At 30.8% G+C, this 14,044-nt stretch overlaps 1 protein-coding gene across 1 annotated transcript; it reads right to left on the reverse strand.

Annotated features, from left to right (window-relative positions):
* Positions 1-1,410: 1,410 nt before the first annotated feature.
* LOC130946590 (uncharacterized) lies at positions 1,411-13,619 on the reverse strand. The gene is made up of 18 exons (XM_057875385.1): positions 13,059-13,619; positions 12,655-12,753; positions 12,346-12,449; positions 11,740-11,807; positions 11,534-11,663; positions 10,962-11,073; positions 10,472-10,530; positions 4,785-4,964; positions 4,394-4,661; positions 4,158-4,254; positions 3,892-4,013; positions 3,679-3,763; positions 3,358-3,490; positions 3,082-3,236; positions 2,785-2,914; positions 2,430-2,630; positions 2,012-2,317; positions 1,411-1,822 (listed from the first exon to the last, which is right to left on the reverse strand). Exons 8-18 carry the CDS (start codon positions 4,932-4,934, stop codon positions 1,649-1,651), a joined length of 1,821 nt encoding a protein of 606 aa, XP_057731368.1. The 5' UTR covers positions 4,935-4,964; positions 10,472-10,530; positions 10,962-11,073; positions 11,534-11,663; positions 11,740-11,807; positions 12,346-12,449; positions 12,655-12,753; positions 13,059-13,619; the 3' UTR covers positions 1,411-1,648.
* Positions 13,620-14,044: the final 425 nt, after the last annotated feature.

The raw sequence follows: 14,044 nt of genomic DNA on the forward strand, positions 1-14,044 counted from the left end.
TTATTATTATTATTATTATTATTATTATTATTATTATTATTATTATTGGTATGAAACTAAGTCTTATAAAACATACATGAATACACGAAATATAAGACTATGTTATACATAATTAAAATAGAACTCAAACATACAATAATACCTGAAGCTAATAAATTTTGCGTTAGACCATTAACATCTCGATCAACACCTACGTTGTCCAATATTTAAAATAAATGAAAAGAACATTCAAATAAACAAAGAAACAACATAATAGTAAGAAAAATTACAAAAAACAAGAAAACTAAAAAAGAAAGCACATACATAAAAAAGATTCATGGTAACAACAGCAAATATAATAGGTGAAAAGGAATGAAAATCTACAATATTTAACAATTAGCTAAAAAAAAGAGAACCTATAATATTTGTGGACATAGTGCTACGTAATGAGCCAACAACATTTCCTACAAAATAACACAAACAACAATGAGCACACCAAAATATATACCATATCTAACATTTAGTTGAGAAATATGTAAAAAAAATTTACCCAAACCACGTGAGTCTTGAGATCTTTGACTTCGTTTTCTTTTTAAACATTTTTTTCTATATAATCTTGCAGAAGCACATAAGTGAGACATTTAAACTTGAGTTCTCACACAAAAAACAATAGAAAATAAATATACCACTATGGAATAAAGCATCTTCAAGATGGCACTTGATTCATTCTTTTGTGTGAAAAGATACTAACAAATCACTTCAACAACCAAAGCTAAAGCTATATATATATATATATATATATATATATATATATATATATATATATATATATATATATATATATATATATATATACACACACAATTATATACATATATACATATCTATAAATTAAAACTACAATATAAATGAGAGGAACAATCTAAAACCTAAGTGTCTAATAATAATGTGAGCCTAATCTAACAAAAATATATAGAAAAAAGTGAGTCACAATCCATAGTATCTCAACTATACATAATAACACATTATACCTAGTATCTCAGCTATATCTAATAACACATTATACCTAGTACATAGCTATCCAAAAGAATAACATATAACTCAATTCCTTGTTTGACAGTGGCAACAATAGTATATGTTTATCTTTTAATATTGATATTATTATTATTATTATTATTATTATTATTATTATTATTATTATTATTATTATTATTATTTTCAAGCTGCAACACTGAAAAGTAAACTATCTTGGTATGCTACTCGAATAATTACAAAACAAGGTTTAACGAATTTAAAAGTATACAATATATATTAATATACTAAAATAAATAGAAAAGCTGCTGGATTTCATTGAAATGTGGTACCATCATAAGAAAGTACATACATATATATAAATACACTACATAGGTGCAAATTTCAAAATAACCTAGAATCCTTAACCTGCCCATATCACATCATTTATACAGGACACTGTGTACAATCCCTAGCAAAGTACAAACAAACAAAACGGTACTACGAAACCATGCTAGTCTTTGGACACAGCTCAAAAAATAGATGGGACACAGACAGAATCTTCACATCTGATTGAAACATTGGATTCAGTGAATATAAGTTAATTACTTAGATTAGTAAACTATTTCACATCAACACCAGCAGCTATATTAAAACATCAAACATCACGGTTCTTGAGAACCTTGGAAGTTGGGCCAAGCTCCTCATGGGCAACATCATCAAAGGCTTTTTTCAGATTTCTCTTAACTTTTCTACCCCTGGGAGGATTGGAAACAGCCTCTTTCTTGATCACATGAACAGGGGATCCATCAAGAACAGCAGAAAGTACACCCTGCAATGCAAAAGAATTGAATGCCTGAATAAATGTAAACAGCAGAAAACACACAACCATATAGATTGACAATTCATCTTAGATTTCAAGCCAAATTAGATTGATTACTCCCCGTAATTCAAAGAAAAGAATAGGTAATTTAGCCAACCAACACATTCTTATTTAATACAATTCTAATAAACAAATTACCGTAGTTTCCATGGGCGGAGAATTCAAGAGGCTCTCAATTTCCAGACTGCACTCCCCATCAACAAGTACACTATCATCAACTCTTTTCCCTGCCTCTTTTACAATATCAATATCAGTACTTATATCATCCAATCCAGTAACTTCAGCACCCTTTTCACCCAGAAAGTCAATCAAAGGCGTGCAGACTGTCTTCATATTTGAACAATTCCCATCAGCAGTGATACCCTCATCAAGCACCTCACAGGGCTCCCTCTTGTCAACAATATGTTCATCCTCGCTTGAAGGGATCTTTCCGAGCTTACCACCCTAAACACAATTTACAAAAAAAAATTTAATCAAGAAAAGAATATTAGTCGGAAAAAGAAAAGAAACAATAAAAAACAATAAGGAAAATAAAAAACACGAGTTTAGATGCAACCTTCAATGGAGTACACTCATCATCCGCATCATAGTTAGGCAACTCAAACATGGAAATAATAGCAGCATCATCACAAACTCTTCTCACACGGAAAGTTCCAAAATACTTGTCCGCACCAACATTCTTGGTATCTATCTTAAGGAGCAATTTTTTTCTCACCAATTGTTGGAACATCACAGGATAACTATCTCCACAAACAACCTATGAAATAATTTGAAAAACATGGTTCTTAGAGGAATTAACGACACAATACACACTCAAACACACCCAACAAACAGTTAGATATGGCAGAAGTAGATCTCAGTCACTATTAAACTCAACAACATGAAAAGAAAAAAAAAGGAATAAACCATACACTTGCATCTTTTTGAACTTCTCCAAACAGATCAGCACATGATTTTTTCAACAAGTAAGCAGCCTCACGATCGAATAACACAAATACACCATGTCCATTATCATCCTCAACAGCTATTTTGATCCTATATCTGACCATCGAAAAATTACCCAATAAAAAATTTAATACAAAAACCAAAAAATAAAACAACAACAAAATAACTGTAACCAGGAAAATGCAAGAAAGAGAAATAAACAACAGCAGGGAAAAAAAAGAAGAAAAAAGAATATCACACATAAGGGAATAAATACAAGGTACCTGGGAGTCACATTGGTAACATAGTGCTGACAAAAATCACAATAATATGCACCACCTTGAGGTTGAATTGACTTCCCACAAACACAAGCTGAATACCACCATGGTCCCTCGTCCACAATAGATCTCACAAAACCAAAAACCACAAAAGACCCCTCCTATCATAATATAAAAAAGAAACATTGAGATATGAATGAAAAACATAAACTTCATATAAATTGTTCACGAAAGGACATCCAAGTTAAAATTGACCAAAGACATGGAAGAAACCCAATAAACCTCGTTGTTATCATGAAGTTCGTCAATAGTGCACCTTCTAGTAAGCCGCATAAAATCATCTTCCAATGAAACAACCTTGCCCTCATTAGCAATAAACAATGGCTGTGTTCCATTGATACCTTGGTCAATCATACTAATCATCATAGAAGAATTACAGGAAAAATCAGTAAAAAAAAAAAGGAAAAAAAAAAGAAATAGTATCAACAAAACTTAAAACACGAATAAAGAAAATAAACTGAAATTATATTAACAAAGTTAAAACTATAAAGAAAGACATCAATCAACTAAACAATGGCATCTAATAAGATACTATCCAATAACCTGTTTTTGAAATCAACTACTTCAGACAAATCTGGATTAAAGAACAGCCGAGTAGCATGCATAACATTTTGGAGACCAACTTGTCCTACAAAACACCAAGCTAAATAAATAATACATAAAGAAAAAAATAAATAGCTAAAAACAGGGAACTAAAAACAAAGCAAACAAATCTCAGAAGAATTTGAGCAGCCTAAACATTATAATATTGACTACCCCTAAAAAATTTAACTTTGGCAAGTTGGATCACAACAACTGGCTGCTCCATATAGCCAGAACCTAAGAAACGATGCACTTCATCCACATACTCCCCAAACAAAGCACAACGTATTGTCAACCTGAAAAAAAAATATTCATTGAAAAAATTAAGTCCATTAATAATTTAACATAAAACACCAATAAAAACTAAAAGAATAGTGCTTAACGTAAACAATAGTGAATCAATGCAAAACACAATCAACAGCAGGCAGAAAAGAACAAACTCTTTTGAAGATAACTCAAGAACGATCATCTTCATCACTTTCGCATCTTTCACATACTCTTTCTCTTCACCAACAGAAGTTAGCAAACCAATAACATCTATAAAAAAAAAAACAAACATCAATAAAATCAAAATTCAAAAGTGCACACTTCCATAAGAAATCAGCCAAGAAAAAAGGCAACAAAGTGAAACAAAAAAAAAAAATGAAGGGCACAAGGAAGATTTAAAGTCACCTACCAACTAAGTAAACATAATCTTCAGTCATATTCAAGAGCTCATCAAACGGACAGAAACTGAAACATGTCTTTGGGATACCATCGTCAGGGACAGGAATAACAGTTGTACGGTTAAGGAAAACCAACTTAAACTCATGTTCTGCTGCCCTATAATTGCCCTGGTTTGGAACAACACTAAAATATGACATTCGGTATGTTTGACCCTCAATAATACTCTCTTTAAACCTATTTATGAGCTGCTTCTTAATAGTTGCTTGTATTTTGTTAGACTGCACAAGAAAAAAAAAAACAAAAAATTTAAAAAACAAATAAAAATTACAACGAAAACAACAAAAGATGAAAGAAAACTGTAGATAAAATCAACACAAGACCAACATTGTACAGCAACTCACATCTCCATCAACAAGAACAATTTCCATTGAATTTGCAACATCATGATTTCCAAAAGAAGGAACAATCCAAGTTCTTAGTACCCTAACTTTAAGTCTCCATGCCTCCCTTGGAGGGTGGATCTTAGAGATAGAATCAAATGGAGGAGGCATTGGCTCAACCACCAAACACACTAGAGGAAACTAAAAAGATAAACACAAAATAGAAACAAGGGATTTCAGAGGACGAATGAGGTGCATTGAACCATACAACCAAAGAGTTCTTTTTATAGACAAGCTAAAAATCACCAAAATATTTGAATTTGAATTTGAATACCTCAAAGAAAGGGTGGGAAAACATGTATCACATAGCATACATCATCTATTACCTATCATACACATATCCAGCAACCACAATCAAGAATACCTATGCTATCCTCCATGCACAACAATTAAATAAGAAAGGACACATTCCAACAAATCCCATAGAATCATATTAATAATAATTATAAAGTAATAGAATAGAATAGTATACCCTAAAACCCACTAACAACTAATCTAGTTGAATATATGTGCACATGCATATGAGGCACACCCAAAAACACCTACAATGTAGTCATTGGGAATAAAATAAATAGGAAAAGATATCTATTAGCATAGCTCATCTGACTAAATCCCAGAATTTCAGATGCATGGAAAGAAAGAACTAAAAAAATAATTGAAAAAACATAAATATACCAATCAACAAATCAATTAGAGTAATCAATGACAAACAGAATGGAAATAAAAAGAACAGCAATATCAAGACAACATTAAAAAATTCTCAAATAAATCAATTAAGCATTCAACTTAAATATATATCAATAGAAAATAGTTAGAATATCATTGTTAACTTATAAACCAAATCAAATCCAATATGATTTCTTGGATAATGTAGTTCTAGTATAGATAGTAACAGTATATCTATACATATATTATATTGACTTAATATTAATATATCAAGTAAATTATAGTTCATTATAGTTCATTGGCTTAGTGATCAGATAGATGCAATGTATACCTAGAACCTAAAAAAATCCAAAAGAAGAGCAAATGACAATCTGCCCCCAACTTCCTAGAGCAAAAAGGTAGATTTGACATCTATAGCACCTAGTAATAACATAAAAAAAGTAAATTTTACTTGGAAATAGCAACTGCCCTCTCAATCACGTCAGTCATCACATCAACCATCACAACAAACAACCATGACCTATGAAAAACAGTCAACACATGATCCATGATGTAGGGTGAGAAAAACCTAACGTAAATAACCTACCCCATTTTTTAACTAATATTTTATTTAACAATAAATATTTCTTAAAATTAAATAACAACAGAGAGGTATTTTAAAATTTCAAATAGAATAAACTTAAAAAATTTAACAATTCTATCAAATAAAGCACAAAGTTCTCTTTTTCACATTATTGTGACATTTTCCACCAATTTTCAAGTCATGAATGAACGAAGAAAGAATAGTTACATGGACTCTAACTCAATTTTTTCCATTTTTTTTCTCTCCATTAAACCAAACAGCAAGAAATTTTGTTTTCCACCCATTCTGTCTTGTTACACTTTCTTCTACCTCATATTGCTCCAAAACAAACAATGTGCATAAACAATGAATAGAATAAATTAAAAGAAAAATAATAAATATATTAAATTAAATTCATATTGAGAGAGAAAACACATTGAAGGGAAACTCACAAGCTGCCCCAACTTCCTACACCAAAAAAGTTGACTTGACATATATAGCACCTAGTAACAACACATAAAAAGTAAATTAAGCTTGAAAATAACAACTGTCATCTCAATCACGTCAATCATCACATCAACCATGACAACAACCAACCAAAACCTATAAAAAGCAATCAACACATATGAATTATGTAGGGTGAGAAAAACATAAAATTAATAAGTTACACCATTTTTTAACTAATATTTTATCTACCAAAAAGTATTTCTTAAAATTAAATAAGGACAGATGTATTTTAAAATTTTAAATAGAATAAACAAAAGAATTTTAACAGCTCTATCAAATAAAACACAAAGTTCTCAGCTTGACATTGTTGTGACATTTTCAACCTATTTTCAAGTCATGAATGAAGGAAGAGAGAAGAGTTACATGGACTCCAACTCATTTTTTTTCTTTTTTTTTCCCTCCTCTAAACCAAACAGCAAGAAATTTTGTTTAAACCCATTCTGTCTTTTACACTCTATTCTACATCATATTCCTCTAAAGCAAACAATGTGCAAAAACAATAAGTAGAATAAATTAAATAAACAATAAAAATATTAAATTAAATTCATATTGAGAGAGAAAACACATTGAGTCAGCATTTAGTCCTACCTCAATTGAAAAAAGAAACATTTCAACAAATCTAATACTAATATAGAGTGATAAATGACCCTACAGCCCACCCATAGCAAACTGAATTCTTTTACCTCATAATAGACCTCCCACACAAAGACTATTAACTTTTACCAAAAACATACGACAACAGTACACAACTCAATATAGGTATATAGAGATATTGCATACCAAACAGCACACTCACCTGAACCTAAGAATTAGATTCTATAATTATTTAAAATGTAATTTTACATATATAAGAGTTAGAAAATAAAAAGAAGAGAGATCTTATTGGGAATACCAAATATCTTTCTAAATCACATCAATCATGATATCTAAGATGAGACACCTATAAAAAATAAACAAACACATCACTCATCGTGAAAAATAAAATAAAAAAATAAAATAGGCAAAACAAAATAAGTAAATTGTTATACTTTGGAAAAACTATTTTCTTGAAAAAATTGTAACACATTATAAACAAACCAAATCTCACAAAGAAGTAAACCATAATGACATGAGCATATCAAAAAGAAGATAATAAAGAATTATACAAAATATACAAAGAGACAAGAAAAATCCTCTGATGTTGAGGTAACTGAATAAACTTTTCATTCATGTATTAGACCAAAGAGTAATATTAGACCCACTAACCACAACAACACATCAATGAATTCAAAATAGAATTCAAATAATTCCTTGCTAGACTCGTTCTTCCAGCCAGCCAAAACTATCTAAGCAGAAAGAATCAAATACCCACTAAAATAAAAGATAAAAACCACAATCCTAAAAAAAACAAAGGACAAGAGTAACAATTAATGGTCATCTTAATAATAAAAAATATAACCAATATAAAAACTAAAAAATCATCCAACTCAAAACAAGAACTTGTAAACCTCTAAAAAAATGAATGCAACACAACACCTTCCCAAAAACCATAAATAACACACACAAAAAGAAACACACAAACAAATAAAAATCAAGACAAAAATCGCAACTCTCAAACAAAATCAAAATATCGAAAAAGACATAAACCTGATACTCACAGTAACAACAAAAAGCACACATAATAAACCCTCTCAAATTAGAATACATACAACAAATGTGCATATGCAAAAAACCACCAAGAAAAAAAATAACATCTACAATTAAAAATAAACGGACTTAATATTAATATAAAAAGAACAAACAGCCAATAAATAAAACACCTGAAAACTCTAAAATCCGGGATTCTTTAAAATCATCTGCATCAAAGAGGAGTTCGTTTGTAAAAACAAAGTAATACTTCTTTGACATCACGAAAAGTTCTGCACTTTGGTCTCAACCTCGTAAGAATGGAACAAAAAAAAAAATAAAGAAAAACACACCATACTATTAGCGATACAAAGCAACAGTTGAAACCATCAGAAAAGATAATCAAAATCAACACAAAATTAACCACAGTGACTATGAAAGTAAATAATAACATGAACTTTTGAAATTGTTTAACACTCAAATCAAAAACCTATATAGAATTAGCACTAAAAGAAAACACACTACTTCACATATTCAGTTAAATCAAGATCATATATAAAATTAGCACAATTACACAATAGCAGATTTAAACTAAACCTCAGCCAATATGACACAACCAATTTTCTTTACCACGTGAAATAGTCAAGAAAAAAAAATCACAAGAAAAGCAAGACAAAAACCACAATCAAACAGAAATCGAAAATCAACACAAAAAAAATATATTAGCGATACAAAGCAACAGTTGAAACCATCAGAAAAGATAATCAAAATCAACACAAAATTAACCACAGTGACTATAAAAGTAAATAATAACATGAACTTTCGAAATTGTTTAACACTCAAATCAAAAACCTATATAGAATTAGCACTAAAAGAAAACACACTACTTCACATATTCAGTTAAATCAGGATCATATATAAAATTAGCACAATTACACAATAGCAGATTTAAACTAAACCTCAGCCAATATAACACAACCAATTTTTTTTACCACGGGAAATAGTCAAGAAAAAAAAATCACAAGAAAAGCAAGACAAAAACCACAATCAAACAGAAATCAAAAATAAAAAAAGCATGAACTTCATACTAAGAATACGTAAATCAATCGAAATTAAAATACAAACAAAATGTGTAAGCTCCAACAATCATCAACACACAATGTGTTTGGATAATGACTAAGAATAACACGATATTCTTTTTTCTATCAAAGTTTGAACAATTTTCCTAAAAATAGACATGAAAAAAAATGATTTAACTTAACTCGCTGCTAGAAGCTATTTTTCTCAGAACCCAGCAGTTAATCAGTGTCAACCCAATACTTAGCAACCAATAGAGGTGTTGAAGACCCATTCAACATGAAGTTCCTCAGTAAAAAACGTAAGCAATACAACCTCTGTAACCACCAACAGTAAATATCAATTTTCTACCCAAAAATATCACTAGTCTACCCAAAATTATCAAAGAACACATGGAAAACAAAAACACCAAAATATATACATTAGCATAACAACCATATATGTGATAACAGTAGCAAGCCAACAACATTGACCTTCATATGTTTTTTATTATCCAATCTCTGTTCAACCTCCCAATTGACCAACCAAAATAATAAAGGATACAAAACATTTAACTGATATAAAATAATAAATAATAAAAAATAGACCGACAACAATTCAGAGCAGATAAACTAAACACAATCACACAGTACTAAATTTAAAATAAAATTCAAATAATTTATTGCAGTACAAATTTTTTCAGCCACAGAAAATTATCGACGCGGAAAGAACCAAATAACCAATAAAAAAATAAAGCCACAATTGTAAAAAATCCAAACCACACGAATAACAGTTAATGTTCATCTTCATAATCAACATATATCATACACGATATAAACATCGAAAATCAGCCAAAGAAAAACAAGAACTTATAAACGTCTAAACAAGTGGATGCAACACTATTTTTCCGTAACGGCACTAACTAACACACACAAAAACAAACAGATGCCCAGAAAAAAATCAAGACAAAACTCCTGACTCTAAAAAAATCCAAACACCAAAAAAGACATAAGCTTGATGCTTACAATAACACCAAAAACCAGACACAATAAACCCGTTCAAATTAAGATACATACCAAAAATAGAAAATCAAACAACCATCTTGGAAAAAAGATAAAGTCTAAAGTTAAATTGAGAAGGATTTAATATTAATCTAAAAGGAACAAACAATTAAAAAACCAACCACATTTACAACCAACACATAAATTATCACACACAAATTTAGTTAAAAAGAAAATCTAGTAAAAAATACCTCAATAACACAACAAAACAGTTTCCAAAAAGTTCTGCACTCTGCACTCTGGTCTCAACCTAACAACAACAAAACAAATTATTAAAAAACTACATAGGAAATTATAAAACTCAAAATTAACCAAAATAAAAAACTCAAACAATCTCCAAACACAAAAAAATAAAATAGAATTTATCATAAAACACATAGAATCAAAATAGTGATTTAAAATAAAAACACTCTTCCAGATAAACTTTTAATTAAATAAACTCAACACTATCACACTGATCATAGCCAATCTCAAATATTAAATCAAACTACACTAAGAAGAAATGATAATCACATCTAAGGTAAACTCCAAAATTATCAAAAGAAAATGTAAAAACTCCAACAATCATCAAGACACAATGTGTTTCAATAGTGAACAAGAATAACACGAGATTCTTTCATTATATCAAACTTTGGACAATTTTCCTAAAAATAGATATGAAAAAAGATTATTTAACTTAACTTGCTGCTAGTAAAAATTTTTCTCGGAAACCAGCAGCTAATCAGTGTCCACCCAGTACCTAGCCACTAATAGAGATCTTGAACACCTATTCGAGATGAATTTGCTCAATAAGCTACATAAGGAATACACAACCTCTGTAAGCAACAATGGTAAATATCAGTTTTCTACTCAGAAATATCACTAATCCACCCAAAATTATCAAAGAACACATGGAAAACAAAGACACCAAAATATATACATTAGCAGAACTAAAAACTCCTGAAATTCCCAAACAGCAAAAAATAAAATAGAATAGAATTTATCATAAAACAAAGATAATCAAAATAGTGAAACCACAGTAAAAAAAAATGAACATAAAAAAACACATGAACTTCATACTAATAGTAACACCAGAAAACACGAATAAGATACTCAATTGAAATTAAAATAGAAACAAAATGTGAAAACTCCAACAATGATCAAGACACAAGGTGTTTCAATAGTGATAAAGAATAACACGAGATTGTTTCATTATATCAAACTTTGAACAATTTTCCTAAACATAGATATGAAAAAATATTATTTAACTTAACTTGCTGCTAGTAAGGAATTTTCTCGGACACCAGCAGCTAACCAGTGTCCACCCAGTACCTAGCCACCATTAGAGATGTTGAACACCTATTCGAGATGAAGTTGCTCAGTAAAATATTGATTCTGGAGGACCTGCTCAAAACGAAGAGATTTAAATATAGAAGCACGAGTAATTCAAGTTCATCAGCTGAAGGGACAAAAAGCAAACCATTTCCAATAGTTGTCCTCCTTAACAAATTTGGATGAGGCTCATCTTCATCCTCCGGAGCACTGAACCTGTTAAATAAAAGAATATATTGCATATTTTGAATACACAGGAGGTTATTTCAAATAACACTGGGAACACATAACTAACTACAGTAAAGCTATTTGTTCATAAGTGCAAGAAAAAGTGTTAGCAAACAAGTCTTTCTTCTTTTTTTGTCTTTAATATGTGCCTCGACAAACATAATAGTGGTCAAAAACCAAACACAAGATAGAAAGTTTTTCAGTTGACAGAAAATTATTCATATTTTATCCCAGAATAAATACATGATGTATGATTTTGTATCTATTTCCTACTCCGAATTGATTTTTGTGTTTCCCAGTGTATTCATATTTCTATCCTGAAAGACTGTTATTAAATTTGGCATATGTAACGTCTCATTGAATTATTCAATAACATCACCAAAGAATGGACCTTGAAATGAGCTTAGACAGATAGTGCAAATGATCACAATATTAGGAAACAATGACACAAAAAGGAAGTTAAACTTTAATGCTGTGATCTTTCAAAAAATAATCAAGTATAGAACGCAGAGCACAAAATACTTACTGGCTTTCTCGATCTGAAGAAGAAGCTGTTTTCCCATTGTCCATCCCAGATTTGTATTCAAAATAAATGTACTTATTACCATTTGATGGTTGTGCTCCTTGATGCTACATTGGAAGTTCAATAGCATACAGTTACAACTCAGTAAAGCATGTTCTGCTCGAAATGTCAACTTAAATACACAACAAGAAAGACACAACCAACTTTGACAAATTTACAGATTTAAGATTACAATGTATCACTTCAGAAATGTATCAAGAAATGCTTCCTATATTACAATTCCACATACATCAGGAACACATGAAGACTAACCATCTTTTTCTTGCTTATGAATTTCTCCAATTTCAACCCTAACTGCACAGTTACATTTGGACTGTCCTAAAATAGTGATTGAATTTATCATAAAAACTCCTGAAATTTCCAAACAGCAAAAATAAAATAGACTTGAATTTATCATAAAACACAAAGAATCAAAATAGTGATTGAAAATAAAAACCCTCTTTCAAATAAACTTATAATTGAATAAACTCAACACTATCACACTGATCATAGTCAATCTCAAATATCAAATCAAACTACACTAAGAAGAAATAATAATCACATCAAGGGCAAAAATAAGACAACAAAACCCCCTCCAGAAACTTAAAAATCCGACGAACTATAATACAAATCAAAATCACAGAAAATCACAAATACTGAAAAAAAGGGGAAACGACCTCTTGTGCGACCTGTAGTTCCTGTGCCACCTGAAAAAGGACCAGAACCACCTCGCCGATCGGCTCCGTTTAACAGCCGTTGAATCTGTCCCGCCTTCGAGATCGGGATCCACCCCAAAGAACATCCATTTTAACCGGAGACACGGAGTCGCCAAGGAGCGCGAGCGGCCGAAGGATGACTCACTCTCTATGAGGTTGTGGATATCTTTCTTCCACTATACCAAATCAACCTCGCCGATCGGCTCCCGTTAACAGCCGTTGAATCTCTCGCGCCGTCGAAATTGGAATCAACGCCAAAGAACGTCCATCTTGAGCGCAGATACGGAATCGCCAAGGAGCCCGAGCGACCGAGCGAAGGCTCACGCTCTATGAGGTTGTGGACACCACCGACAGTAGAGACGTCGCCGGTGACGAAGAAACCATCGAAGAACGGAGAGGAGGAAGACTAAGAAAAAAACGAAAGAAAGGGAAGAAGAACAAGAGCACCTGAAAGATGGCAGAGCTGGATAGACTGATTCGAAAGAACAGAGAAAGAAGAAGCAAAGAAGCTGAATCTGGAAAAAGTGGAGGAGATGAACAGGGTTTCAATGAGAGAGAAAAAGAAGATATGGAAGAGACAAGGTTCAGGATAATAATAGAAGAAAGAGATGACAATCTAATGTGAGCTGTAAGTGGGACCCTAAGGTGATATTATTCAATTTTAAAAAAAATCAAAATAACCAGAAAATGCCATGTAAGATATGATTCTTCCACTATACCATTGTTATATAGATATCTTTAGCTTATTCTGAATTTCTCATCAATAATTTCCTTTTAATTTTTCTTTTTTTTGGTAATTTAATTGTGAATTGTTTGACCTTACTAACGTGTGGAAAATTTAAAAAAATTTGAGTAATGTGTATGTGAGTATTATTAAATATTGGGTACATATCATAAACTACTTATATACGTACCTAACAAATTAATTAAAGATATTATATATGGAT

This window comes from Arachis stenosperma, chromosome 8, assembly GCF_014773155.1.
Source record: "Arachis stenosperma cultivar V10309 chromosome 8, arast.V10309.gnm1.PFL2, whole genome shotgun sequence".
Classification (NCBI taxonomy): Eukaryota; Viridiplantae; Streptophyta; class Magnoliopsida; order Fabales; family Fabaceae; genus Arachis; species Arachis stenosperma.

Excerpts from the sequence above, each read along its gene's own strand:
- LOC130946590 (XM_057875385.1), bottom strand. The coding sequence starts at position 4,934 with ATGCCTCCTCCATTTGATTCTATCTCTAAGATCCACCCTCCAAGGGAG. Across the intron at positions 3,237-3,357 it reads AACTTCATGATAACAACGAG|GAGGGGTCTTTTGTGGTTTT; the intron begins GTTTATTGGGTT and ends ATATTATGATAG. Across the intron at positions 2,915-3,081 it reads GTTACCAATGTGACTCCCAG|ATATAGGATCAAAATAGCTG; the intron begins GTACCTTGTATT and ends TTCGATGGTCAG.